General features: G+C 44.9%; 1 protein-coding gene and 1 pseudogene across 1 annotated transcript; both read right to left on the reverse strand.

The window, feature by feature from the left end:
- Positions 1 to 5,009: 5,009 nt before the first annotated feature.
- Positions 5,010 to 6,476, reverse strand: LOC142435685 (melanoma antigen preferentially expressed in tumors-like). Its single transcript, XM_075539880.1, has one exon. It carries the CDS (start codon positions 6,474 to 6,476, stop codon positions 5,010 to 5,012), a length of 1,467 nt encoding a protein of 488 aa, XP_075395995.1.
- A 15,239-nt stretch (positions 6,477 to 21,715) lies between these two features.
- LOC142435687 (melanoma antigen preferentially expressed in tumors pseudogene) lies at positions 21,716 to 23,191 on the reverse strand (annotated as a pseudogene).
- Between the last annotated feature and the right edge of the window lie 2,273 nt (positions 23,192 to 25,464).

Below are 25,464 nucleotides of genomic sequence, written 5' to 3' on the forward strand. Positions count from 1 at the left end.
GACACCTCAAGAAACTCCCCCGACATCCACGTGACATAAATTGAGGAGATGCTAAGGAGTACTATCCCACCCTGATCCTTCTACTAAGGAATGTCTTCACACAGGATTCCATTATAACAGGTCCATTCATGGAAGCCACATTATTTCACAAAACAATAACACAAACCAAACTCAGGTGCAAAGGCAATGAGGACAGAAAGATATAGGGAACGACAAGTCTCCCCGTGTCTCTATACCCTGTTTATGCTGAGTAGAGCAACTGAATGCACTCGGTGAACACATCCTGGAATGCATGCGGCTCCTGCAAAACAGAAAGGCTGATGTTCAAACCATGATCTTCTGGTTTGGATCCCAATAGATAAACCATTGATACACTGCAGCATCCCAAGATGTGCACCACCCCTCCATGGTTTCTGAGGGCGTAATTAGTGCCTGGAGCATGGAACATGTACTTCTCTGTGGAGCACCTGGTGGGAGTACCCTGTAGATCCGTTCCAGGATCCAACGTTGTCTCATAAAAAATAAAATACACCAAACTCAGCGAGATTGCATCTGTTCCACCTCCTTGCCAACCTGCAGGACACATCAAGACGGATCCCTAGTTTCCTCCCGGCTGAACTTGACCGGTTTTCAATCGATGAGTCGCAACCCCTTTAGTGGTTGAACGATCCTTTCACAGGGGTTCCCTAAGACTATTGGAAAACATATATTTCTGAAGGTCTTAGCAACAGAGACACCGCTCCTCTATTCATCCCCTGGGTTGTCTGTCCACATGCAGATACGGCCACATACTAGTGCCTGGTGTGAAGACAGTTACCCATGCTACACCATGCTTCAAGACCAAATGTCATCTATTTGTAATTAGAAATAAATATTTACATAGCATGATTACATATTGTTTTGTGATTAATGGCTATCCTTTAATTATGTTCCATTTGTGAAATGAAATTCCTATGTGTCTGATGTTTACATTATGATTCATACAGTAGCAAAATTACCATTATGATGTAGTAAGAAACATTATTTTATGGTTGGGCGTCATCCCAGTAGAAGGAACTGTTTTATATGATCGCGATATTTGGAAGGTTGAGAACCAATGCTATGCATCATAGGCTCCCGGGCTTATTGTTATCACTCCATGCCCCCTTCCCAGGAACACAGAAAGAATATGCACACTCTTGCTGACAACTGAAAACTTATTTCCTGTAGCTTATGATGCAGGTTAAAGTATCACAAAATCTTTCTCCCATTATACAAGGAATAATTGCAAACTCTGTAAGGATTCAACAAACATAAATTCATTCTTTCCTACTATCCCTTCGTAGAAAGATAAACTTAGGGGACTGCCTGCAGGTCAGTGGTTCTCAAACTTCTTGATGCCATGACCCTTTAATAGAGTTCCTCGTGTTGTGGTGACACCAACCATCAAATTATTTTCATTGTTACTTCCTAAATGTAATCCGCTACTGTTCTGCATCATAATGTGAATATCTGATAGTCGGGATGTATTTTCATTGTTACAAATTGAACACAATGAAGCAGAGTGATTAATCACAAACAATATGTAATTATGTACTGTGAAATATTTACGTGTTTTCCGATGGTCTGAGGCCACCCCTGTGAAAGGATTGTTTGACCCCCACAGGGGTCGCGCCCCACAGGTTGAGAACCACTTGTGTAGGGGATGACTGTATCTGTCTGTTGGCATTGGGGCAAAGTCTTTGTCATGATTCCACATTTGGCGTCCTGACATTCCGCCTCCTGTTCCCTCAGAATATGTGTTGAGTCCAAAATATTTACAGAGAGTCTGAGACTTCTCACATGAACAATCCGGTCTAAATAAGAAGCAAACGAGTTCAGGCTGAACTGTTGCAGCTGGACAACACCACCACACCGTGCACACAGTCTTGTTGCACCAGTTTGAAGAAATCCTCAAAAAGAGCAAGTTAAGGCCAAGCGTCAATAGACTCTGGCTGCCTCCAAACACAGAGACTGTGTGCATCGTGACCAATGAAGGATAGCGATGAGAAGAAGGGGCATTCCAAAACACTTCGTCATTGCACAGTTACGTTGGAGAAAAAAGTTTGGGAACACGACAAGGAAATAGTGGATGATTTCTAATCGTCACAGGTGTGCCAAAAGGACAAGCATATGTGTCTTGAAAGAAATGTGACCCGATTGCTGCTTACAGGCCTAGATGATGGGGCTCCAATTGACATACATTGGACCTGTTTTGGGGAGAGATCAGTCCCTGGAGAAGGACAGAGAGACTAAAGAAGTCCCTTGACGTGATGGAATGAAGGGGTGACTGCATCATTGGCCTCAAACTTACAAACAGTCATGAGGATGGAAACGGAGTGTGCAGGCTTTCCTTCTGTCACTCATAGGGTCCCAGTGCATCGGAGGTGACTCAATGACACAGAACAACAGCAACGTTGCAATCACTGATTTCACACTGTTCTCTGTGAGATAACGGGGCTGTGCACATCCCTCCACGGTGATCAGAGGGCAGGCATGGGAGCTTTAACCCACCTGTGATCAGCGCAAATGGGCTGTGTGATTCCGCTGTCAGCTCTAGTCTACAACAAAGCAGGTGTGCACAACTGAAACTGCGATGCGATTCTATAATTTAGCACAGGGCTATATTATTTACAACTACTGGATTGAACGGAAGGTGTGGAACGTCAATGGGCACTGACTTAGATGCTTGCTTGTTGGGACGTAAAACTTTAAGACCCCTGACATTGTTCTTTTGAGACCCAGGCACCCATGAGTTCCTTCCTTATACTTTGCTATTGCACTTATATCTTCAGAGATCTCTTCTCTTGAGGGTGTGGAGCATCAAGCAGGAAGTTGTCCTGAGAGCTGATTGTTCTTCCACTGGGGTGAGAATGAAGTGCAAACTCACTCACCACTCATGTATCTAAAATTTATATATGACTCTGATTCACCTTAGAAAAATCATTGTCACTTTATGTCAGGGAACGTTATCAATCACCCTGCTGGGCATCACTTCCATTACCCTAAAGACATTGCTGTCTTAGAGAGACTATATTCGGCATCGTAGAAATGTCCCTTTGAGTCTCCAAGGAATCTACAGCCTAGGTATATTTGATTGTATATATATATGGTAATGCATACATATAGATAGAGTGTTAGATAGATAGATAGATAGATAGATAGATAGATAGATAGATAGATAGATAGAAAATTTTATTGGGAGAACTCTTATGCCTCTTATAAGAATCCATACATCAATTGTATCAAGCACTTTTGTACATGTGTCGCCGCCACCGTTTTCAAAACATTGTATCAGACTTGAGCGCCTGCTATCAGCTCCTCTTTTTTCCCAACTTTTCCCCTATCTCCAACCCTCGTGGGTCCATGATAAATTTAAAATTATTATTATTTTCACATCTTACACTGTCTGCTCTCTCCCTTCACCCATTTTTCACTTGTTCACCTCCCACAGGGGTGAGGTGGGTTATACATCCATCCTTGTGATCGGCTGCCACTCTCCTTCACTTCTGCCCACACCTCACCCCTACCCTAATGGTATCGCTAGTCCCATGATTGTTCCTGAAGTTTTATCTGTCCAGGGTTCATTGTGCTGAGAGCTCTCATCTGTCCCAGTGCCTTCCTGAAAATAGTCAATCCCATATTTCCATGTGGGAGAAAATTGTGGTTTTGAACTGTCATCTTTCTGGATAACAGCCCAACACATAAGTTGTTACACCATTAGGGCTCTAAAATATATACAATTACATCACTACCAAACTACAGAAAATCCTATCCCATCCAAGCAGACAGAGAGAAAGCCCCACCAGAAGTAGTTGAGATAAGGACAAAAGACAAGAGAGACAGCTGCTGCAGGAACCGTGAGTGCAGAAAGATACAGGGGTGATGAGCTCCGACGTCCTTATACCCTGTTGATGTTGAGTACAGCAACCAAGTGCACTCTGACGACTGCACCCTGTATGCACTCAGCCCATGCAACATAGGAAGACTTATGTTCAAGCTCTGAACTCCTGGTTTGTGTATCGATACAAACACTGGCAACAGCCACCCTGTCCATCATAGGCAGTCATCCATCTCTGATATCTGAGGTCATAAATGTTGTTTGAAGCAGATAAATTCGTCCTTCCCTGTGGAGCACCTGGTGGGATTATTCTACAGATCTTGTGCTTATCTGCCCAGTACTTTCTTCAAAGCCCCACCTGGGATAAGGTGCTATGCAACGATGCAATAGGGTTCCCCAAATGACATCAGGAAGTAACTGAAGTATCCCCTAGGAGCATTACTGAAACCAGGCATCCTGGTACTTGGGAAGTTTGCCAAAGCCCAGCTTTGAACGGGATAATATTGGAGGAGATAAAGAGGGAGACCAGTACACCCAAATGTGGATGCCCATTTCTGCTCAGTGTGCAACCTCAAACCATGTCATGAATAATTAATGTTCAGTAAGCCTGAAAGAGAAATCAATGCCACAATGAATGGCTTTACGGAGAGATGTTTATTTGAACGCAGTGTACAGAAATTTACACGTGTCTTTGAACAATGGGTTTCAGTTGGTTGGAAGGAAAGGGGCTGGTCTCTTCTCGACAAGGGAGGTTCCTGAATTTCTTGGAGAGTTTGCTAGGTCGTGGAATCCAGGTTGCACTGAATCGAGAAGGAGGCCAAGGCCAGACCTTCAATTCCAAAAACATGGTGCCGTCCTGTCATCCTTTATTGAGGGGGGTCAGCATCCAGTCTGCTGGAATCTTTCTTTCAATGCCTTCTACAAGGCAGGTGTGAAGCAAGTGAGGGTGGACTTGGGTGAGGGTGATATCTGATGCATCCTGAAATCTTCACATCTGAAGGCGACTTTATCACAGAGAAGATTCGTGATCCTCGTGTACCTCAAGAAGAAATCACTTAGGCATAGGGAACATGAACGCTTTACATATGGGGTAAGGCACCCACAGCTGGACGTTTTGGATTGACAAGATAGCATGAAGGAGATGATGGAATCAGCTGTCCATTTGGATGAGGATGGCATGCAATGATCTGTTAGTACCTCTGTGGTTACAGAATTCTACAGAATTGACCCCGTTGGGCATCAGGATCACCATCAAATTATCCATGACAGGGAGGAGAGCTTCCAAGTCCAGCTTTCCTTGGGGGCCCACGTAGCAATGCAGTGGGACAGGGAGCTCCAAGAACTTGCACAAAGGGGGTGTGTGCTGCAGCAGCTCCTGCAGAACGTCCCAGGACACGGGGTTTCCACATAACATCAAGGTGACCAGCTGGGAGCAGCGGCCCAGTGCATTCTGCAAGGCCCTGAGGTCAGGGTCTTGGATCCCACAGCCAGCTAAGTTCAGGTGCATAAGGGTGGTGGAGACAATCTCTAGCAGACCCGGAAGGAATGCATAACTTGAGCTAGGCCTGAATACACCACACAATACCAGGGTCCTTAGGCGGCTGGTACAGGGGCATAAAGACAGGTAAGTCAAGTCCTCGTCCAAAAGCACACAATCAGTCAGGCTGAGGGTCAGCAAGGGAGATGGCAAGCGTGTGAGCAGCCGGATGAGGCAGCCCCTGGGCAGGCAGGCAGAGTCCAGGAAGAGGTGCTGAAGCTGATGCAGATTGAGGAGCTGAGAGGTGAATTGGGCAAGGAGTTGCTCCATGTTGCAGTCTTTGCCGAAGTCCTTGCAACCCAAGATGACTCCAGAGAGAAAGAGGGTCTGCAGTTGACCCATCTGCGCCAAGTAAGGAGCAAACCAGTTGAGGCTGTGCAGGTCCCATTTGCCATGAATTTCCACCTCCTGGACACAGTCCAGCTGCACCATCTTCAGGATGTCCCCAAGAATGTGAAGTTGTGGGAGAGGTCCAAGAAACGCCACCTTCCTGCAGCACAACGTTGGCAGGGCCTTCTTCTGCTTGACCCTTTCAATCAGGAAGGTGAGCAGTACCTCTGAGGTAGCTTCCTCAAACCACAGGTCTGTGAGCACCTCCACGGAGGTCAGGGGCTGGTGCTTCTTTCCTGATCTGGAATGGGGTCCTTTTTCCATCTGAATTCTGCGGGGTGTGTCCTCAGGCTCTTCTGATGACATCACAGAGTCATTAGATGGGGCTCCAGCCCATTCATTCCAGAAGTTGGTGCCAGTGTGCAGCTGTAAATCCAACACTTTCAGTTTGCATCTCCTGTGCTGAGCATTCTGGGCAAGCAGGATGTCAAGGCCATCGAGTGCAGCCTTTAAGATGAGCTCTCGAAACACACAATCCTCCAACAGAGCCCCAAGTGGGAGCTTTGTGAAGGGCCAGTAGTGCACCATGGCCTTCACCACCTCACTGTGTCCCTTGGCAACGGCTGCCATGAACAAGGGAGGGAAGAATTGTGTTGGCAGCCACTCAAGAGCCTCGATGGCTGAGGCCTCATTCTGCAACACGCCCTGGATGGCCATGTCCTGGAGCCTGGGTGGGTTCCTGCTGCTCATGATGATCAGTCTGCTCCAAGAGGAATGCTCACCTGTGGATGGGAAAACAGGTCTGCTCAGATCTCAAGGAGAGCCACTCTGTGGACCCCGCCATCCGACAACCTTATCATTCTCCCATGTTCGCCTCAGAAACATTTACAAGTAGAGGGCTTTCATGTTAATGATACATATTTCACGCACAGTGGCAGGGACTGAGAAGACTCAGATTTCATTCCTGACTCTTACCCTTGAGAGACAGTGGCTGACGAATCCAAGCTGGGCAACTCAGATGACAGGCTTCTTCTTCAAAGGACGTTGAGACTGACAACTCCCAGAGAAGCAGGAGGGATGGCAAGATTCTGTCTCAAGTTCCCAAACCTTCAGGTCAGAAGACTGGCCTAGGAGAGAACAAAGATCATTAGCTTTCATAGAGTCCTTTTAAATCATACGACCACCCCCACAAAGACGCTATCTTCACCCTCATGGGTTGATCGCAGTAGGGCTCAGCATGGAATTTTGGCTTTTTGAAATCTGCTCAACCAGGCTGATGCCATCAGAACTGACCAACCCCTGAGAATCCAGCCCCAGCCCTGTTGACACAAGCCCTCAGCCATCTCTGTGCACACTGTGCGTAGGGGAACATGGAAATCTTTGAGAAGTGTGTTAGTAGATTAGAGTGGATTTAGCAATTGTTTCCAGAAAAGGTTGTATCACCAATATTCTCATATGTGCAGTATCGTTTTTCCTTTGCATTTTCATGTGGGTAGCTCATTTCCCAAAGCAAAACCTTAAACCCACTGACTCTCTTCTGACTTTGAGAAACCTTATGGAAGTCAAATGCCTCTTTGGGTTCCTAAGGACTGTCAATCATTGCAAGAGAGCCTGGGCTCATGCATCATCACAGATCAGATTTGAACTGCTGACCTGACGGGGGGCAACCCAAAGCCTAACAAAATATGCCACCGAGATTGCATCCCTCTGAGCACAGTGGGGACTCGTGGACCCCACTGGGTGTCTATGCAGCATTGCTCTCTGGAGAAGAGTCCAGCACGTTCTCTTAGATTTCAAGGGAGATTATGTGAGTAGCGTCACCAACTGGGGGTCTTAAAACCCCCAAGATGTGCTGTCTTATTGTTCATTTCTATACAATCCGAATCCAGGACCTCAGCTCAAGGATAGGTTTCTCTACCTGTGTGTTCTGGCCCAGTTCCTTGTCTTCTTGCAAAATGTCTAGGCTTGACTTGCCTAGGGATCACTGCGTCTCTGAACATCAGCCTTAATGAGCTCAGGAGCTTCACCAAGCAGGGGCTGCAGGTCTACAGAGGCACCCAGATCCAAGTCACCTGTCTTGCTGCAGACAGATCCTGCTTCTCTCTGCCAACTTTTCTCCAATCCCTAGCTGGGTGAAAGGTTCTGAATTCACACCCCAGGAACCTCTGCTTATATCAATCTGGTAAAGATTAAGAAAGGATTAAGGATTGCTATCCTACACAGAATCTTTTGACCCTGGACCAGCTTCCTACAGGATCCCATCATAGCAGATCCAATCAAAGATACCACAGTTTAATGTAATAAAGGAAATAAACTGAATCCAGTGTCATTTCATGCTATACCCCCTCATGGCTATACTGTAGAACATGTTACAACTGCTCTCTAGTCCACTCAAGGTTACATATCACAAGCTTGTACACTTATTAGCCCTCCTGTGAGCCGTCTTCTTAGGAAAACAGAAAAGTTACTCATACACTTTCTGGTCATTGAAACCTTTTGTGGGAAAGCTGAAATAAAGTATCAAGACCTTACTGTCACTGTCCCTGTCCATGAATGGTAGCCACATAGAACAGAGTAAACTGCCCCTACGTGTTTCCAATGCTATAATTCTTAATTAGAACAGAAAGCCCCATATATAAAGTACAGGCATCTCTTTTGCAATGAATGCGCATTCCCATTTAACCTCAGTGGGCAGAATGACCTACTTTGGTTAACGCTGCTGTGTGTCTTTATGGGAGCAGACTGCCACCGGTGTGAACTGCAGAGTCTGGTGGTTTTGAAGTCTCCAACCCTTGATTGATGGAGGAATAAGCCCACACTGGAGCCCAGCTCCCACACTGACATCCTTACATACCTGCCACGCCACGGAGCACCTCTACCCAGCAAGTTGATAACATAATGGACCATTGCACAAAGACAAGATATTAAGACACATCAAGTCCCTGAATAAGTTCTGAGGTGTGAAGGGGATTGAGGGTGAGCAGGACACCTTAATCTGTTTACCCTTCTTATATGGAGTAGAGGAAACACATCCATATGTTCAAAACACAATATAGAAACACTCACTTCACGTAGGTCTCCAAGAGGGCCAAGATGGGTACCCCGTGTACAAACGCCTAGTTCCCTCCCGACTTCATTCCTCAGAACCACTTAGAGAATTTTCTGCTTTCTCCCTATTTCAACTTTCAGTTCCAGAGGCTGGCAAAGCTCACATTTCAGTCTTGGACTCTTACCGGTAATCAAGCAGATACAGTGGATGGTGAATCCAAGATGGCAGGTCCAATGGCAGCCTTCTTCCTCAAGTGTGTTGAGACTGACAACTTCCAGAGAAGCAGGAACGATGAAACGATTCTGTCCCAAGTCCCCAAACCTTCAGGTCAGTGGAAGGGTCCAGGTCCAGAACAAAGCTACAGAGCTCTCACGGAGACCTTTTAAATCATGAGGCCACACCCACAAGGTAGCTCTCTTCCCCGTCATTGGCTGTTCACAGTAAGTCTCAGCTTGGAATTGATGGCATTTTATGAAATCCCATCAACAAGGATGATGCCATTGTAAAGAACCAAGCCCTGAGAATCTGGTAGCAGCCTTGTTAATACAAACTCTCAGCCATCACACCTTCCACACTGTTTTTGAGACAACATAGTAAACTTTGAGGAGTGGGTTAGCTGCTGAGAGTGGATTAAGCAATTGGTTACGAAAAGCCTCTAGCGCCCAGAATCTCACATTTGCCACAGGGTTTTATCCATGTGGATATCCATCTGTGTAATTTATTTCCCAAGGTACAACATTACTTGAATTCTGTGCCTCTTCCAACCTACAGCCAAATATGGGAAAGAATTGAAGTGCCTCTTTAGCTTCCTAATGACTGCCGATGTCTCCAGGAGTAGAGGCCTCATCAAGTCCCTCAGATTGGCTGAGAGCTTTGAACCAGTGACTTGGTGGTAAGCACCCCAGTGGATTACCAAACACGAGACCTCAATTGCATGTCCCTAGAGCACAGTAGGGATTATTAGGTCACACTGGCCGTGCTTCAAGGATTGACTTCTGAAAGAGCCCTCTGCATTCTCGTCTCAAGTGCTCTGATGGAAGAAACATCACCAATTAGGGTTCTTAAAACGACCAACGTTAATGGTCCCTCTGTTTAGGTAACTGGGATCCAAATGTAGGGCATCACCTGCAGGAGAAGACTCTCCCTGTGTGCTCTGGGGTGTCTTCCTTTTCTCTTTGCAACATCTCTGCTCCGGACCTCCCTTGGCGAGCACTGTGTGTTTGGGTCTCAGCCTTAACTTGGGCCAAGGAGGTTCACCAGGCAGGAACCGCACGTCCAGAGAAGCTCCCTGGTCTAGGTCTCCTTTCTTCTGCTATTCAGTTAAACACTTATCAATAGTACGGTCCCGGCTTTCCTTTGGTTGCTCTATCTATGCTTCATATGGTTTTGGGCGGCCGCTGGTTTTAAGTAGTTTCAGGTCTGTGTGTATGAGGTCTGAGGAAGCATGAGTTAGCATTTAATAGATTATATTATCTGACCCATCCGCTTCTCTCATTCTGTTAACTTTAGAATTAGTCCATTGACCTTGAGTGAGGTTATTGATATATATATTCTAGAAATTTTGCCTTATGTTTGCACATGTTGTGTGAGTGTGCAAGTGTATTGTGTTAAGCTTCCTTGTTCTTCATGTATAACATTTTTGCGTGGGGTGTGGCTCTCCATGTGTGTGTTGGTGCTTGTGAGGAAATGATGGCTTCAGAGTTGTGTGTGGTTGTCACTGATATTTTTCTCACAGTATATCATGTTGTGCTTTTTGTGGTGGTGGTGTTGTATTTTGATTTCATTTCTTCTTGATTGTGAATTTTATTTCTCCCTCTTATTAGATCAATATGTTTTCCAGGAAACAGAATGATAATCTCATTACAGAGAAAAGTACCCATCACATATGAGGGGAAATACAAGAATTCCCAGACTAGAAGTGCAGTTCTTTGCCCCATGGCTTTGGTGGGTTGGAATGGGCTTGACGGCCAAGAGTGAGGTTGGGGACAGTGACCCATCTTTGTGTTGAGAGATCAGGCTTCGTCCATCACAATTAGCCTTTGTAATAATCACTTACAACGAAATCCTGTCCGTAGTCCCCTCTACCTTTCCTTTCTCAGAACAGTCGTGATCCTCAGCAGTTTCTCATTAAAAACCCATGGTTTGCTGAGAGATCTCAATTAATTCACTGCAGCACAAAGGATTTTACGGGATTAAGGGTTTTGACTAGGATCCTTAATCATTTCACAGTGATAGAAGCACCACCATCCTGAAGTAATTGTCTTATTATGGTGTGTGAAGCCCAAATTCAGGGCATCTACCTGAGGAGAATGCTCTGTCTTCTTTTGGGTGTAGGACCGGTTCCCAGTATACTGATAGCATATGAGAGTGTGAACTGACTCTGAAATCGGACTGTTTTTTAGCATCTGGCTTTGCCTGGGTCTAGGTAGATCACTGGGAAGGGATTGCCAATCCAGAGTCACACCCTGATCCACACCCCTTTCCTGGCTGCAGACAGCTATGTATTCCATCAGCAGGATATGCTGTCCTTGAATCCCATGAGAGATGAAAGTTTATTTTAGCCACACCTCAGAGAAACTTGCTTCCTTTCTATTTCCTTGGGGTTGTGAAGCGATGAGTGCTTGGATATGCCAGACACAGCTGCCCCATGGAGCTCCTGACCTCCTCATCTCCTTTCTTTCTGCAGGGAGATCAGGCTTCTCTCTGCTCACTTCTCTAAAATCACTTGGGAGTAAAAGTTTCAGGATTGACACCTCAAGAAACTCCTCTGACATCCACGTGACATAAATTGAGGAGATGCTAAGGAGTACTATCCCACCCTGATCCTTCTACTAAGGAATGTCTTCACACAGGATTCCATTATAACAGATCCATTCATGGAAGCCACATTATTTCACAAAACAATAACACAAACCAAACTCAGGTGCAAAGGCAATGAGGACAGAAAGATATAGGGAACGACAAGCCTCCCCGTGTCTCTATACCCTGTTTATGCTGAGTAGAGCAACTGAATGCACTCGGATGAACACATCCTGGAATGCATGCAGCTCCTGCAAAACAGAAAGGCTGATGTTCAAACCGTGATCTTCTGGTTTGGATCCCAATAGATAAACCATTGATACAGTGAGCATCCCATGATGTGCACCACCCCTCCATGGTTTCTGGGGGCGTAATTAGTGCCTGGAGCATGGAACATGTACTTCTCTGTGGAGCACCTGGTGGGAGTACCCTGTAGATCCGTTCCAGGATCCCACGTTGTCTCAGAAAAAATAAAATACACCAAACTCAGCGAGATTGCATCTGTTCCACCTCCTTGCCAACCTGCAGGACACATCAAGACGGATCCCTAGTTGCCTCCCAGCTGAACTTGACCGGTTCTCAATCGATGAGTCGCGACCCCTTTATTGGTTGAACGATCCTTTCACAGGGGTTCCTTAAGACTATTGGAAAACACATATTTCTGAAAGTCTTAGCAACAGAGACACCGCTCCTCTATTCGTCCCCTGGGTTGTCTGTCCACATGCAGATACGACCACATACTAGTGCCTGGTGTGAAGACAGTTACCCATGCTACACCATGCTTCAAGACCAAATGTCATCTATTTGTAATTAGAAATAAATATTTACATAGCATCATTACGTATTGTTTTGTGATTAATGGCTATCCTTTAATTATGTTCCATTTGTGAAATGAAATTCCTATGTGTCTGATGTTTACATTATGATTCATACAGTAGCAAAATTACCATTATGATGTAGTAAGAAACATTATTTTATGGTTGGGCGTCATCCCAGTAGAAGGAACTGTATTATAGGATCGCGACATTTGGAAGGTTGAGAACCAATGCTATGCATCATAGGCTCCCGGGCTTATTGTTATCACTCCATGCCCCCTTCCCAGGAACACAGAAAGAATATGCACACTCTTGCTGACAACTGAAAACTTATTTCCCGTAGCTTATGATGCAGGTTAAAGTATCACAAAATCTTTCTCCCATTCTACAAGGAATAATTGAGAACTATGTAAGGATTCAACAAACATAAATTCATTCTTCCCTACTATCCCTTGGTAGAAAAATAAACTTAGGGGACTGCCTGCAAGTCAGTGGTTTTCAAACTTCTTGATGCCATGACCCTTTAACAGAGTTCCTCGTGTTGTGGTGACACCAACCATCAAATTATTTTCATTGTTACTAACTAAATGTAATCCGCTACTGTTCTGCATCATAATGTAAATATCTGATAGTCGGGATGTATTTTCATTGTTACAAATTGAACACAATGAAGCAGAGTGATTAATCACAAACAATATGTAATTATGTACTGTGAAATATTTACGTGTTTTCCGATGGTCTGAGGCCACCCCTGTGAAAGGATTGTTTGACCCCCACAGGGGTCGCTCCCCAAAGGTTGAGAACCGCTTCTGTAGGGGATGACATTATCTGTCTGTTGGCATTGGGGCAAAGTCTTTGTCACCATTCCACATTTGGTGTCCTGATATTCCACCTCCTGCTCCCTCAGGAAATGTGTTCAGTCCAAAATATTTCCAGAGTCTGAGACGTCTCACATGAACCATCAGGTCCAAATAAGAAGCAAAGGAGTCGAGGCAGAGCAGTGACAGCTACAAAACACTACCACACCATGCACACAGTCTTGTTGCAATAGTTTGAAGAAATCCTCAAAAAGAGCAAGTTAAGGTGTGTAGGAAGCATCCAGCTGACCAAGGTGTTTACCAATGGGTGACTATTTAGTTCCTTGAGCCTCTGTGTCTCTGCAGACAAAAGCATTGCAAACTATTTGTGACATTGCTGCTAAAAAGCATTGAGGGATAACTCAGTTAATTAGGATCCCTTTGAGGCTCTCTTGAATCTTGCATATCCCTGTGATTGTCTTTGAACCTAGTGCTTTTATTATTCTAAGGTTAAGAAACTGTGACTAATTAAGTTACATTTGCATAGATAAGAGTTTAGGAATGTTTAAGTGCTTTGATGTTTGCTTTGTAACCAAGTCCCTGTGTAAGAAGAGTATATATACCAAGCTTCCAATATACTGGAGACTTCAGTCCATTGGATTGGAATCCTCCCTATCCCTTGCTTTATACATAACTCTTTCTTTTCCTTTAATCTGCACGCCTCAGTTCAAACCCAGCTTGATGCAGGATAGCTGGTCTAATCCCCCGCAAAGGTCCAGCCCCAATAGAGTTCAGCTGCCTCCAACAGAGAAACAGTGTGCTTCATCACCAATTAGGGATAGTGATGAGAAGAAGGGGCATTCCAAAGCACTTCGTCCTTGCAAGGTTACATGGATGAAAAATCATTTGGGATCACAATGAGGAATTAGTGGATGATTTCTAATCAGCGCAGGTGTGCCAAAAGGACAAGCATATCTATCTTGAAAGAAATGTGACCAGATTGCTGCTTACAGGCTTGGATGATGGGATTTCAATTGACATAATTTGGAAAAGTTTTTGGGAGGGATCATTCCCTGGAGAAGCACAGGGAGACTAAAGAAGTCCCTTGACGTGATGGATTGATGGAGTGGCTGCAACAAGGGCCTGAAACTTAAAGTCGTGAGGATGGAACAGGAGTGTGCAGTCTTTCCTTGTGTCGTGCATGGGGTCCCTCTGCATCAGAGGTGACTCAGTGACACAGAACAACAGCGACGTCGGCCATCATTGAATTTACACTGTTCTCTGTGAGATAGCAGGACTGTTCGCATCCCTCCATGGTGATTACAGGGCAGTCATGGGGAGTGTAATTTACCTGTAATCAGCGCAAATGGGCTGTGTGCTTCCCCTGTCAGCTCTAGTCTACTACAAAGCAGGTGTGCACAACTGAAGCTGTGATGTGATTCCATCATTTAGCACAGGGTTATATTATTTACAATCAATGGATTGAATGGAAGTTGTGGAACGTCAATGGGCACTGATTTAGAAGCTTGCTTCTTCGGACGTAAAGCTTTAAGAACCCAGACATTGTTCTTTTGAGGTCCAGGCACCCAGGAATTACTACGTTATACTATGCTATTGCACTTGTATCTTCAGAGATCTCTTCTCTTGAGGAAGTGGAGAATCAAGCAGGAAGATGTCCTAAAAGCTGACTGTTCTTAGAATGGGGCAAGAATTAAGCGCAAACTCACTCACCATTCATGCATCTAAATTATATATATATATATATATATATATATATATATATATATATATATATATATATATATATATGATTCACCTTAGAAAAATCATTGTCATTTTACGTTACAGAACGTTATCAGTCATCCGCCTGGGCATCACTTCCATTACCTTAAAGACATTGTTGTCTTAGAGAGACTATATTCGGCAGTGTAGAACTTCCCTGTGAGTCTCCAAGGGATCTACAGCATAGATATATTTAATTGTATATATACGGTAACATATATATAATATAACTTTATTGGTAGAGCTCTTACACTTCTTATAAGAATCCATACATCAATTGTATCAAGCACATTTGTACATATGTCACCACCAACATTTTCAAAGCATTGTTTCCTACTTGAGCCTGTGCTATCAACTCCTCTTTACTCCCCTCCTTTCCCCACTCTCCCACCCTCGTGAGTTAATGATAAATAATAAATTATTTACATATCTTACACTGTCTGCTCTCTCCCTTCACCCATTTGTTTTTAGTTTGCTTCACTCAGGGGTAGGGCGGGGGTTCTACATCCATCCTTGTGATCGGTTGCCCATCCCCTCCACTTCTGCCCACACCTCAACTCTACCCTCATAGTATCGCAACACCCATGATTGCTTCTGAAGTTTTATCAGTCCTGGATTCCTTGTGCTTAGAGCTCTCATCTCTCCCAGTGTCTTAGTAAGAGTACTCAGTCCCATATTTCTCTGGTGGAGAAAGTTGTGGATTTGAACTGTCAGCCTTCTAGAAAACAGCCCACATATAAGTCGTTACACCATTAGCGCTCTAAAATATATATCCTTACCTCACTACCAAACTACAGAATATCCTGTCCCGTCCAAGTAGACATAGAGAAATCCCCATCGAAAGTAGATGGGATATGCACAAAAGATAAGACAGACAATTGCTGCAAGAACCGTGAGTGCAGAAAGATACAGTCCAAACTTTATACCCCATTCATGCTGAGTACAGCAACCAAGTGCATTCTGATGAATGCACCCTGGAATGCACTCAGCCCATGCAACGTAGGAAGACATGGGTTCAAGCCATGATCTCCTGGTTTGTATATCGATACAAGCACTGGAAACAGCCACCTCTTCCATCATAGGCAACCATGCATCTCTGATATCTGAGGTCATAAATGTTTGAAACAGATAAATTCGTCCTTCCCTGTGGAGTACCTGGTCGGATAATTCCATAGATCTTGGGCTTATCAGCCCAGTACTTCTTTCACAGCACCACGTGTGATAAGGCACTATGCAACTATGCAATAGGGTTCCCCAAATGACATCAGGGAATAACTGAAGTATCCCTTAGGAGCACTGGGAGGGTAGAGGGTGAGTGGGTTGGAAAGGGGGAACTGATTACAAGGATCCACATGTGACCTCCTCCCTTAGGGATGGACAACAGAAAATGGGGTGAAGGGAGACGCCGGATATGGCAAGATATGAAAAAATAATAATTTATAAACTACCAAGGGCTCATGAGGGAGGGGAGAGCGTGGTGGGAGGGGAAAAAAGAGGACTTGATGCAAAGGGCCTGTGTGGAAAACAAATGCTTTGAAAATGATTAAGGCAAAGAATGTACAGATGTGCTTTATACAACTGATGTAGGAATACGATGGATGGTGATAAGAGTTGTATGAGTCCTAATAAAATGTTTTAATAATAATAAATAAATAAATACAACTGCAGTGTTTCTCTTCATTGCTAAAAAAATAAAGAAGGAAAGAGAACGAAAGAGAGGAAGGAACAAGAAGCTGTGTCACATCCACACAATGGATCCTGCGCTTTCCTGAACACGGTGGATAAAACGATGAAACCCCGCGAGACATGGGAGGACCTGGAACCCGTTAGGCTGAGTGAAGTCAGTCCATCACAGAAGGATAGGTATTGTGCGAATCCACTAGTATAAGGAAACACACCAATTAAACAAATCTTAGAGGCCGATTCCAAAACACGCTGGTAGATAGTTTGCCTTCAGTCCCTAATGCACAGAGCACTGTCCTTATAAGCACTTCGTACCATCCAACTGGAAAGAGGCCTCACCTCAGCGAGGGTCATCCTATGGGAAGGAGGAACAGGGTGAAGACCATCCACTTGATGCTGTACAGCATCGAGACAAGGCTGGGACAAAATCAGCAGGCCCTCCACAGGACTGAGAGGAGAACCTTACTGGACAATCAGATTAAGACCAGGGCAGGGGGCATGTCCATTTCAGAGGAGGCACTGACCATTCTGTTGGTGGGTCAATGGAGAGGAGCATCCTCATAGGGGGAAGGTGTGCTGAACAGTAATTTTAGGGAATTAAAGGAAGATTAAACCCAGTTCTATGATCCTGAGTAGAAACGTTTGAATAAGTTTCTATGAAAAACTCATTGATCCATGCCACGGACTAAGGACTATGATGACCCCAAGTGCTGACCGTACAGGGAACATGGCTTCACAATAGAAGAACTCAGTGTGGAAGCCTGACTGAAGGCCGGGGAACATCTCAGTCAGACCTTGCTGTGGCTTCAGACTTAGGACTGAGATTCCTTGATGGGAGTGCTAGCAAACAATGCCCACCCCACACGGTGGAAATGGCCAGCTTTGGACTTTGGGTGGGACCCCTGGCTTCTTGGGTGTCCAATCAAAGGGCCCCCAGAACATCCATATATTTACTACTCAGCTCTCTCCTTGCATTCTTCTGACAGGTATGGATCTGATCGACAAGGTGCCACCCTTGTAAAGAACGTTACAGGAAATGCAACCCTGACTCAATGAAAACAGAGCTCGATCATTTCAGCATCCAATGCATGCAATGAAACCACGCAAAGACTGTGGTTCACACCTGCACTGGGCTCACATACACTCTTCTCCATATTACCTCGCTATCTAAGCCAATGGATCAATTACTGCCTCTGTCAGCACAATTGCACAATACCCCAAGGGGATGACGGTTAATGTTTTCATTTTGCTTTGTTTGTTCGTTTTACACTGTGTGTTTTCTTTGTTTGTTTTCCACAAACAAATCAAAACAAGACCCCCCAGTAAACCGGCGTGGTTTATAATCAGTGGACAAGCAGAAAGAGTGGAAGCATCGAGATAATATCTGACGCAACGGTGTATCAGTGACAGAGGATGGAGAGGGTGAAGGGAATAGGGGAGCAAGTAATGAAAGTAGGAGGGGGGCATAGAGTGGATTGTGAGGATGCATATGCAACCCTTTTTAAAAGCAACCAAACTATGGAGGTGTAAGATATGTGAAATTTATATCAATAAAACTATACAGGCAGGCTAGGTTTTGCAATGTCAGAATGGAAATTGTGTCAAATATGAATAGGTAGTGATGTGATACAGGCTACATTCTTCCACTGACGTCTTCCCAAATATTCGTTTGTTTTTAAAAATCATTTTATTGGGAGCTTAAACAACTCTTATCAAATTACCCCATAACCAGAGTGTGGGTGTCAAACTTTGTGTTGGTGTTTATTCCTACAATAGTGTTCTCATACAGTATTTGTGCTTTTGAGATTGACTGAGCACAACACCAGAAGTTGTAAATGATGACTCACTTCGTGGGGTAAGTGGAGGCTGTGTCAGTCCCGAGGGGCAGTTACTCCCTGTGGTGTAGGCTCCCTAGGTGTTGGAAGCACACTGATGGTGGTGGCTCTGGCGTGTGCTATAGGGATTGAGATAGACAGATGTATATCCAACAGAACAAAACTCTATGTAGACCTGAGATTGAGCATGATGATTCTGTTTCAGGTGACTAATGTTTAGCCTCCTCCTCCTACACTGCCTTTCACATGTTCCTTTATGTTCTAAAATGAATCCCTTGTCAACACATGCAGTCATGGAGAAGGGCTGAGGTGATGTGTCAGCATGTCTGTTCTAGTATGCTCATGGACTGGGCTGGTATAATGCACTGGTCTTGGTGGTGAGGTTGATATCACATGATGAAGTCCAAGTGGAGATGTACTGTGAGCCAGGGAACTCGGAGGTAATTTCCTCATGACCATGGTCTCCCCATGTTTAAGGATTCTATGAAACTCTATGACTTTGAACTGGATCTGGTCATGATCATCTTTGAAAAACATGGGATATATATAAGGGCCCAAGAGCAGGGAATATACAGGCTACCAGATCTAAGAAAGGGAGCAGACACCATGGAGAACACAAAAGATGAGTGGAACCTGTTAAAAGAAAATATGTGTACATTAAAATATTTCCTCAAAAGATTAAAACAAGAATCCAGACACTGGGAAAATATATTTATTGATAAAATAATGGACAATAATGAAATCCCATGTAATAACCAAAACTGTATCTCAATTATTAAAAATAAAAATTTAAAAATAAAGAACAACAAATGATTGAAGGGGTAGAGATAGTGAACACTATCCATTGCTGGTGGGCATTTAAATATGTACAAACACATTTAGGAATCTGGTGATTCCTAAAAGAGCTGGCAATAGAAATAGCATAAAACCCAGCAGTGCCATTTGGGGGCATACACCCCAAAAGATATGAGACCACTGAGGAACAGATGTATCTTGTCCTATGTTTGTTCCAGCAGCTAAAATCACGAAACCCAGAGATTAAAAGTCAATGTCAAAAAACCAAAATTGTCATAACTGAACCAGTATGTCACAGCATGATCAATGGAGAAAAATTTTAAATGGTCAAGGATTCTTTTCTTGCTTGGATCCACGATCAATGGTATGGAAACAGTATTCAAAATATCAAAAGACATTTTATCCTAAGGAAATCTGTTGCACAACACCTTCTTGAGGTGCAGAACAGCAAGGTAGTCCTTTGAGAATTAAGGTATTCCTGACCAAGCCATGGTATTCTCCATGGACTTCTACACATATGGAAGTTAGACACTGAAGAAGGAAGACCATAGTAAAACCGGTGCATTAGAATTCAGGCGCTGGAGAAGATCATTAAAAGTGCCATGGACAGCTAAAATGACAAACCAAAGTGCCTTCATAAAAGTGTGGCCAGTGTGATCCTTAGATGCATGGAGCGCAAGACTTCTCCTGAACGTACTTTGAACATATTGTCAGGAAAACCAGTCCCTGCAGAAGGGCTTCCTGCTTGTCAGAGTGGAGGGTGGATAAAAAGAGGAAAGCCCTCATGGAGATAGAGTGACACGGTGGCTGCATCAATGGGCTCAGGAATAGGGACAATTGTGAGGATGGAGACGACTGGTCCGTGTTGGTTCTGTTGTGAAGAGGGTTGCTACGGCTGGGGTGTGATTCTACAGTAACTCACACCGACATCAGTAGGTATGCTCAAGGTATTTATTATCATGATCATTAAATATTTTGCGACTCTTATCACAATCCACACATCCATCCATTGTGTCAAGCACATTTGTGCATATGTTGCCAACATCATTTTCAAAACATTTTCTTTCTACTTGAGCCGTTCATATCAGCTCCTTATTTTTCCCTGCCTCCTTTTTGAACGCTTTGTTTGTTATAAATTATTATTTTCATGTCTTACATCATCCGCTGTCCCCCTTCACCCACTTTTCTGTGGTTTCTCCCCCTGGGAGGGGGTTACAAGTCGATCCGAGTGATCGATTCCCTTTTTCTCCCCACACTTACACCTTACCCTCTTGGCATCCCTACTCTCATTATTGGTCCAACGTCTTTATCGATCCTGGATTCCCTGTGTTTCCAGCTCTGATCTTTATGAGTGTACATCCTCTGGTCTGGCTGGATTTCTGAGGTAGAAATGGGATCATGATAGTCAGGGGGAGTGGGCAGAAGCCTTAAAGGACTAGAGGAAAGTTGTATGTTTCATTCATACTGCACCCTGAGTGTCTCAACTTCTCCCCGACACACCTTCTGTAAAAGCATGTCCAATTGTCTACAGATGGGCTTGGGGATTCCACTCTGTGCTTCCTCCCCACCACCCGCTGCACCCCTATTGAAATTGGTATGATTTTGTTCTGGGTCTTAAATGCCTGTAACATAATCCCATTGACACCTCATGATCACACGGGCTGGTGTCTTTCCATGTGGACATGTTTGCTTTTCAGCTAGATGGCTGACTGTGTATCTTCAAGCCTTTAAGTCTCCAAATGCTATATCTTTTGATAGACGTGCACCATCAGTTTTCTACAACACATTTGCTTATGCACCCACTTTGTCTTCAGCGATCCTGACGGGAAGGTGAGCATCACTGGGTGTTCTTAAGTTCGGCACTCTTGCAGCAGGAGAAATGAATAGAACGGGTGCATGGCTTTGGAACATGCGTTTATTTTCTACTATTGCAAGTGGTAGGAGACAGAAATGTGGGGCAGGGCTCTCGGCACTTGTTTTCTCCCTGGAAAGGAGTCAGCGGAAAGTCATGTCGCTTTTTAGCATCGGGGACACCTGCAGTCCTGAAGAACTCCATGTGCCTGGGCATCCACGTCGCCAAGGTCCTGCATATGCCCACGGAAGGGGCCGTGGGTGACAGGGATGTATTTTGCTCCTGGCTTTGATTCGTGATGTGGGTGAGCACATCTGCTACCTGCTGCTGAATCTCCTTTTCCATCACTTTCAGAAGATGGATGTGAAGCAATTAAGGCTTGACTTCAGGAAGGCTGATCACGTTAGATGCATCCTCTGACCAATACCTCCAACCTCCTTCGTCATCATGGCAAACATGACCTCAAGCTCAAGAACTCAATCCAAACCGCTCTAATTTAGGAAACACTAGTCTTTCCAAATACGACATTGGGATCCCGAGGTAGAAGTCAGGATTGAGAACAGATGGCAAAGGGTTGTGGCACTAGTTGTCCATACGGATGCAGATTGCATCGCACAGGGTGCGACAGTGCCTGTAAGCAAGGCGTATTCTTTGGGGTCCAGGGAGCTGCAAGGTCAGCCTCAGCTGCTCCATCACCTCTGCAAGGGTATGCCAGGGAAGAGTTAACTGGGGGTCCATGTAGCAATTGAGGGGGACAGGAAGCTCTAGAAAGGCAAAGTTGCACCTTGGGAAAGTGTGAAACAGCAGGGTCTGTAGGACAGCCATGGACAACGGGTTTCCGCAGAGTTTCAAGGTTCTGAGCTGAGAGCAGTGACCCAGAGCAGGCTGCAAGTAATTGCAGTCCGAGTCCGTGATGCCACAGTCCGCCAAATCCAGGTGGACCAGGGTGGCTGAGACTCTGTTCAGCAGAGCAGGGAGGAACTCGTAATTGGAGCCAGGCCTGCGTACACCACTCAAGTCAAGGGATTTCAGGTGGCTGGTGCAGGGACATGAGGACAGGTATGTCAAGTCCTGGTCCATAAGCAAGGAACGGCGTATGTGCAGGGTCTCCAAGGGCGCCTGCAAGCATCTGAGCAGCTGGTGGAGGTGGTTACCAAAGAAGTTCACAGAGTGCAGCATGAGGGTGTGGAGCTGATGCAGACTGAGGAGCTGAGTGGTGAATTCTTGAAGTAGCTTCTGCACCTCGTCCTCATCGTTCTCCCCGGGGACGATGCAATACAGGGTGCATTCAGAGAGGAGGAGTGTATGCAGCTGGACCATCTGGGCCAGGTAAGGAGCGAACCAGTTGAGGCTTTGCAGGTCCCAGCTACCAAGCAATCTCACCTCCTGGACAGAGTCTAGCTGCACTATGTTGAGGATCTCCCGAAGAATGGGAAGCGGGGCAACATTCCGAACAAGCTCGAGCTTCCTGCAGCACAGGTGTGGCAGGTCCTTCGTCTGCTTGGCCCTTTCGGTGAGGAAGGTTAGCATTTCATTTGGGATGTCGTCCTGAAAGCACAGGTCAGTGAGCACCGTCATGCCAGCCAAGGCTGGATATTTCTCCACTGACCTACATTTGTCTTCTTTGAGGATCTGTGTCTTGGGATGGGTGGACTCTGGATCCTCTGATGACGTTACAGAGGCAGTAGACTGGCGTCCAGCCCACACTTTCCAGAAGTTGGTCCCAGTGCTCATTTGTAAATCCAGCACTTTCAGTTTGCATCTCCTGTGCTTAACCTTCTGGGAAAGCAGTATACAAAGGCCATCAAGGGCAGCCTTTAAGATGTCAGGGGGAGACTGACAATCTTCCATCAGAGCCCCCAGAGGGAGCTTGAGGAAGGGCCACACCCCAACCATGGCCTTCACTGTCTCTCTGTATTCTCCGACAACAGCTGCCACGAACAGGGGAGGGAAGAGCTCTGTGGGCAGCCACTCCAGAGAGGCAATGGCTGAGGCCTCATTCTGCAACACGCTCTGGATGGCCAGGTCCAGGAACCTGGGTGGGTTCCTGCTGCTCATGATGATCAATCTGCTCCAAGAGCGATCCTGACCTGTGAATGAAGAGAAAGGGTCTGCTCAGTGTTCTGGGAGAGCCAATCTGGTTGTCCTAGCCCTCCACACTCTGGACTCCACTGTCATCCCCTTAGCCCCTCAGAGAGGAGCTCGCTGACCATGCTAATCTTTCCAGTAACTCACACTGGTCGAGGCTGGTCCACGTGGGCTTAGATTTCAAACTGGATTCTTCTTCTTCTGACTCAAGTTGGCCCAGAGGCTGTGGAATCCAAGATGGGCAGTCAGGAGTCTGATGGCAAGCAGTGACCTCAGCAGCTGGGGAGGTGAATGAAGCAAAATTAAGTAGGAAATTTGGGGAACGCTACCTCAAGTTTCAAAGACTGAGAGTGAGATGAAAGGGCCCGACATTTCAGAGCTAGGGAACACTTATCCATGGGACTGGAGGTCTCATCCTTTCAGTTCAGGGGCTCGGGCAACAGATGGTTTTGCCTCTTTGGATTCATCTGCTTCGCTCATTCCCTAGACCATGAATGCAGAATATTCAAACAACACAACAGAGTGAAATCATCTGGAAAGAGAAATTCCACTCAAATCTTACTTTCTGAGTAAGAAGCTGGATGTCCGCATTCACTTTTAAAAAATCTCTTTTAATGGAAGACAGATGTTTCTTTGCTTTTATTAAATACCTTTATTGGGGGCTCTTACATCTCTTATCGTAAGCCACACATGCATTCATTGTGTCAAGCACATTTGCAGGGATGCTAATATCATCGGTTTCAAAATATTTTCTTTATACTTGACCCTGTTTATGTACAATGAGAGGGAAATCGATCCATGTACTTATATCTATATGTTAAGAATTAAGGTTGCAGATGGACATGGGGCCTAGATTCAAGTACTACCTCAACACAGGACCACTTGTCCTAATTATCTGCATTCTGTGATGCTCACCTTCCCGATACCATAGCGTAAGTCCAAATGTATGCATAAGCAACGATGGAGAAAGCTGCCTGTCTATGAAACGATATAGCATTTGGGGTGTTAAGGGCTTAAAGTTAAATAAGCAGCCATCCAGCTGAAGGGGTTTTCTTGATTTGACTGTTATTGATAACTTATTGAAAATGAAATGTTCTGACTGAAGCCCTTACCTAAAAGACATTTTGTGGGAGTTCATTATCAGCAGACAAAAGCGAAGCTGGGGCCATGAAGCTGAAGACATGAATCAGATGCAGGAGAATGCAAATATAACCTCAGACACATTCCACTTGAATGTCAAGAGCATCTCAACAACAGATATGATCAAGTGAATACGATCGACAGAAAACTGGACCAGCTATAGCATGACATCAATAGTATCATGTATGAAAGAAAAATCCTTCACAAAACAGAAAAGAATGAATGACCTAGCTGGACGCAAAGGAGACTCTGAATCCTGACATTGATAGAAGCATTGCTAAAGCCAATGGAAGAAACCATCAAGAGCTGAGCAGAACATGTAAAACAGAAGACAAATTACACTATTATAGTGAGATATGCTGCTCAATGTGAACATCACTAGTGATAATAGGAGGTCAAAGAGGTGGTAAGAGGAGGCCATTCTGTGCATGTAACAGAGAAAGGAGAGGTGGGAAGGAACTGAGACCCAGTTAAAGTTTTGTCTGACATAAAAGCTGGAAAAATAAAGGCAGAGCCAATTAAATACAGATTCGTTTGGGGTTTCCTCCTGTCGACAGAAAAACTAAACATAGTCATTTCTGCCAAGATCTTTGTTAATAGCTTTGTAATAAAGAAGGGACTTTCTTTTATCCATCACATCATCATTGAGGAGGACAAAAGACTAAGCTTTCGCTCATTTACATGTCTTAGTTTACAGGAGACCTCCCTTAAGTCTACACTCTCATTCTGCCCCTGTGCTTCAGCATCATTTACCTGTCTTTCCCAGAGCAATCTGTTCCACCTTGCTTCCAGGACACCATGAGATTCTGAGCTACTGATCTTCCCCGTGTCCTTTCAAGTTCAACATGAGAATTTGGTGGTCAGAAAATGAGTGTTGGTTCTCAAGAAGGCAGTGGGACTATTCCCTGCCTTAGGACAGGCTCGGGAGCCTTCACAGGCAGTGGTTATGCCTTGGGCTGCTGTGACCTGCATGGTCAGCAGTTTGAATCCACCAGCAGCTTCGCAGGAAAAACACTGGGCTTTCTTGTCCCATGAAGAGTTATCGCACCAGCATTTCTAAGGGGTTGCTGAAAGTCAGCAGTGACTCCATGGCAGTGTGCTTC

The sequence above is a fragment of the Tenrec ecaudatus genome, chromosome Y, assembly GCF_050624435.1.
Source record: "Tenrec ecaudatus isolate mTenEca1 chromosome Y, mTenEca1.hap1, whole genome shotgun sequence".
NCBI classification, from domain to species: domain Eukaryota; kingdom Metazoa; phylum Chordata; class Mammalia; order Afrosoricida; family Tenrecidae; genus Tenrec; species Tenrec ecaudatus.

Coding starts and splice junctions, on each gene's coding strand:
- LOC142435685 (XM_075539880.1), bottom strand. CDS start 6,476: ATGAGCAGCAGGAACCCACCCAGGCTCCAGGACATGGCCATCCAGGGC.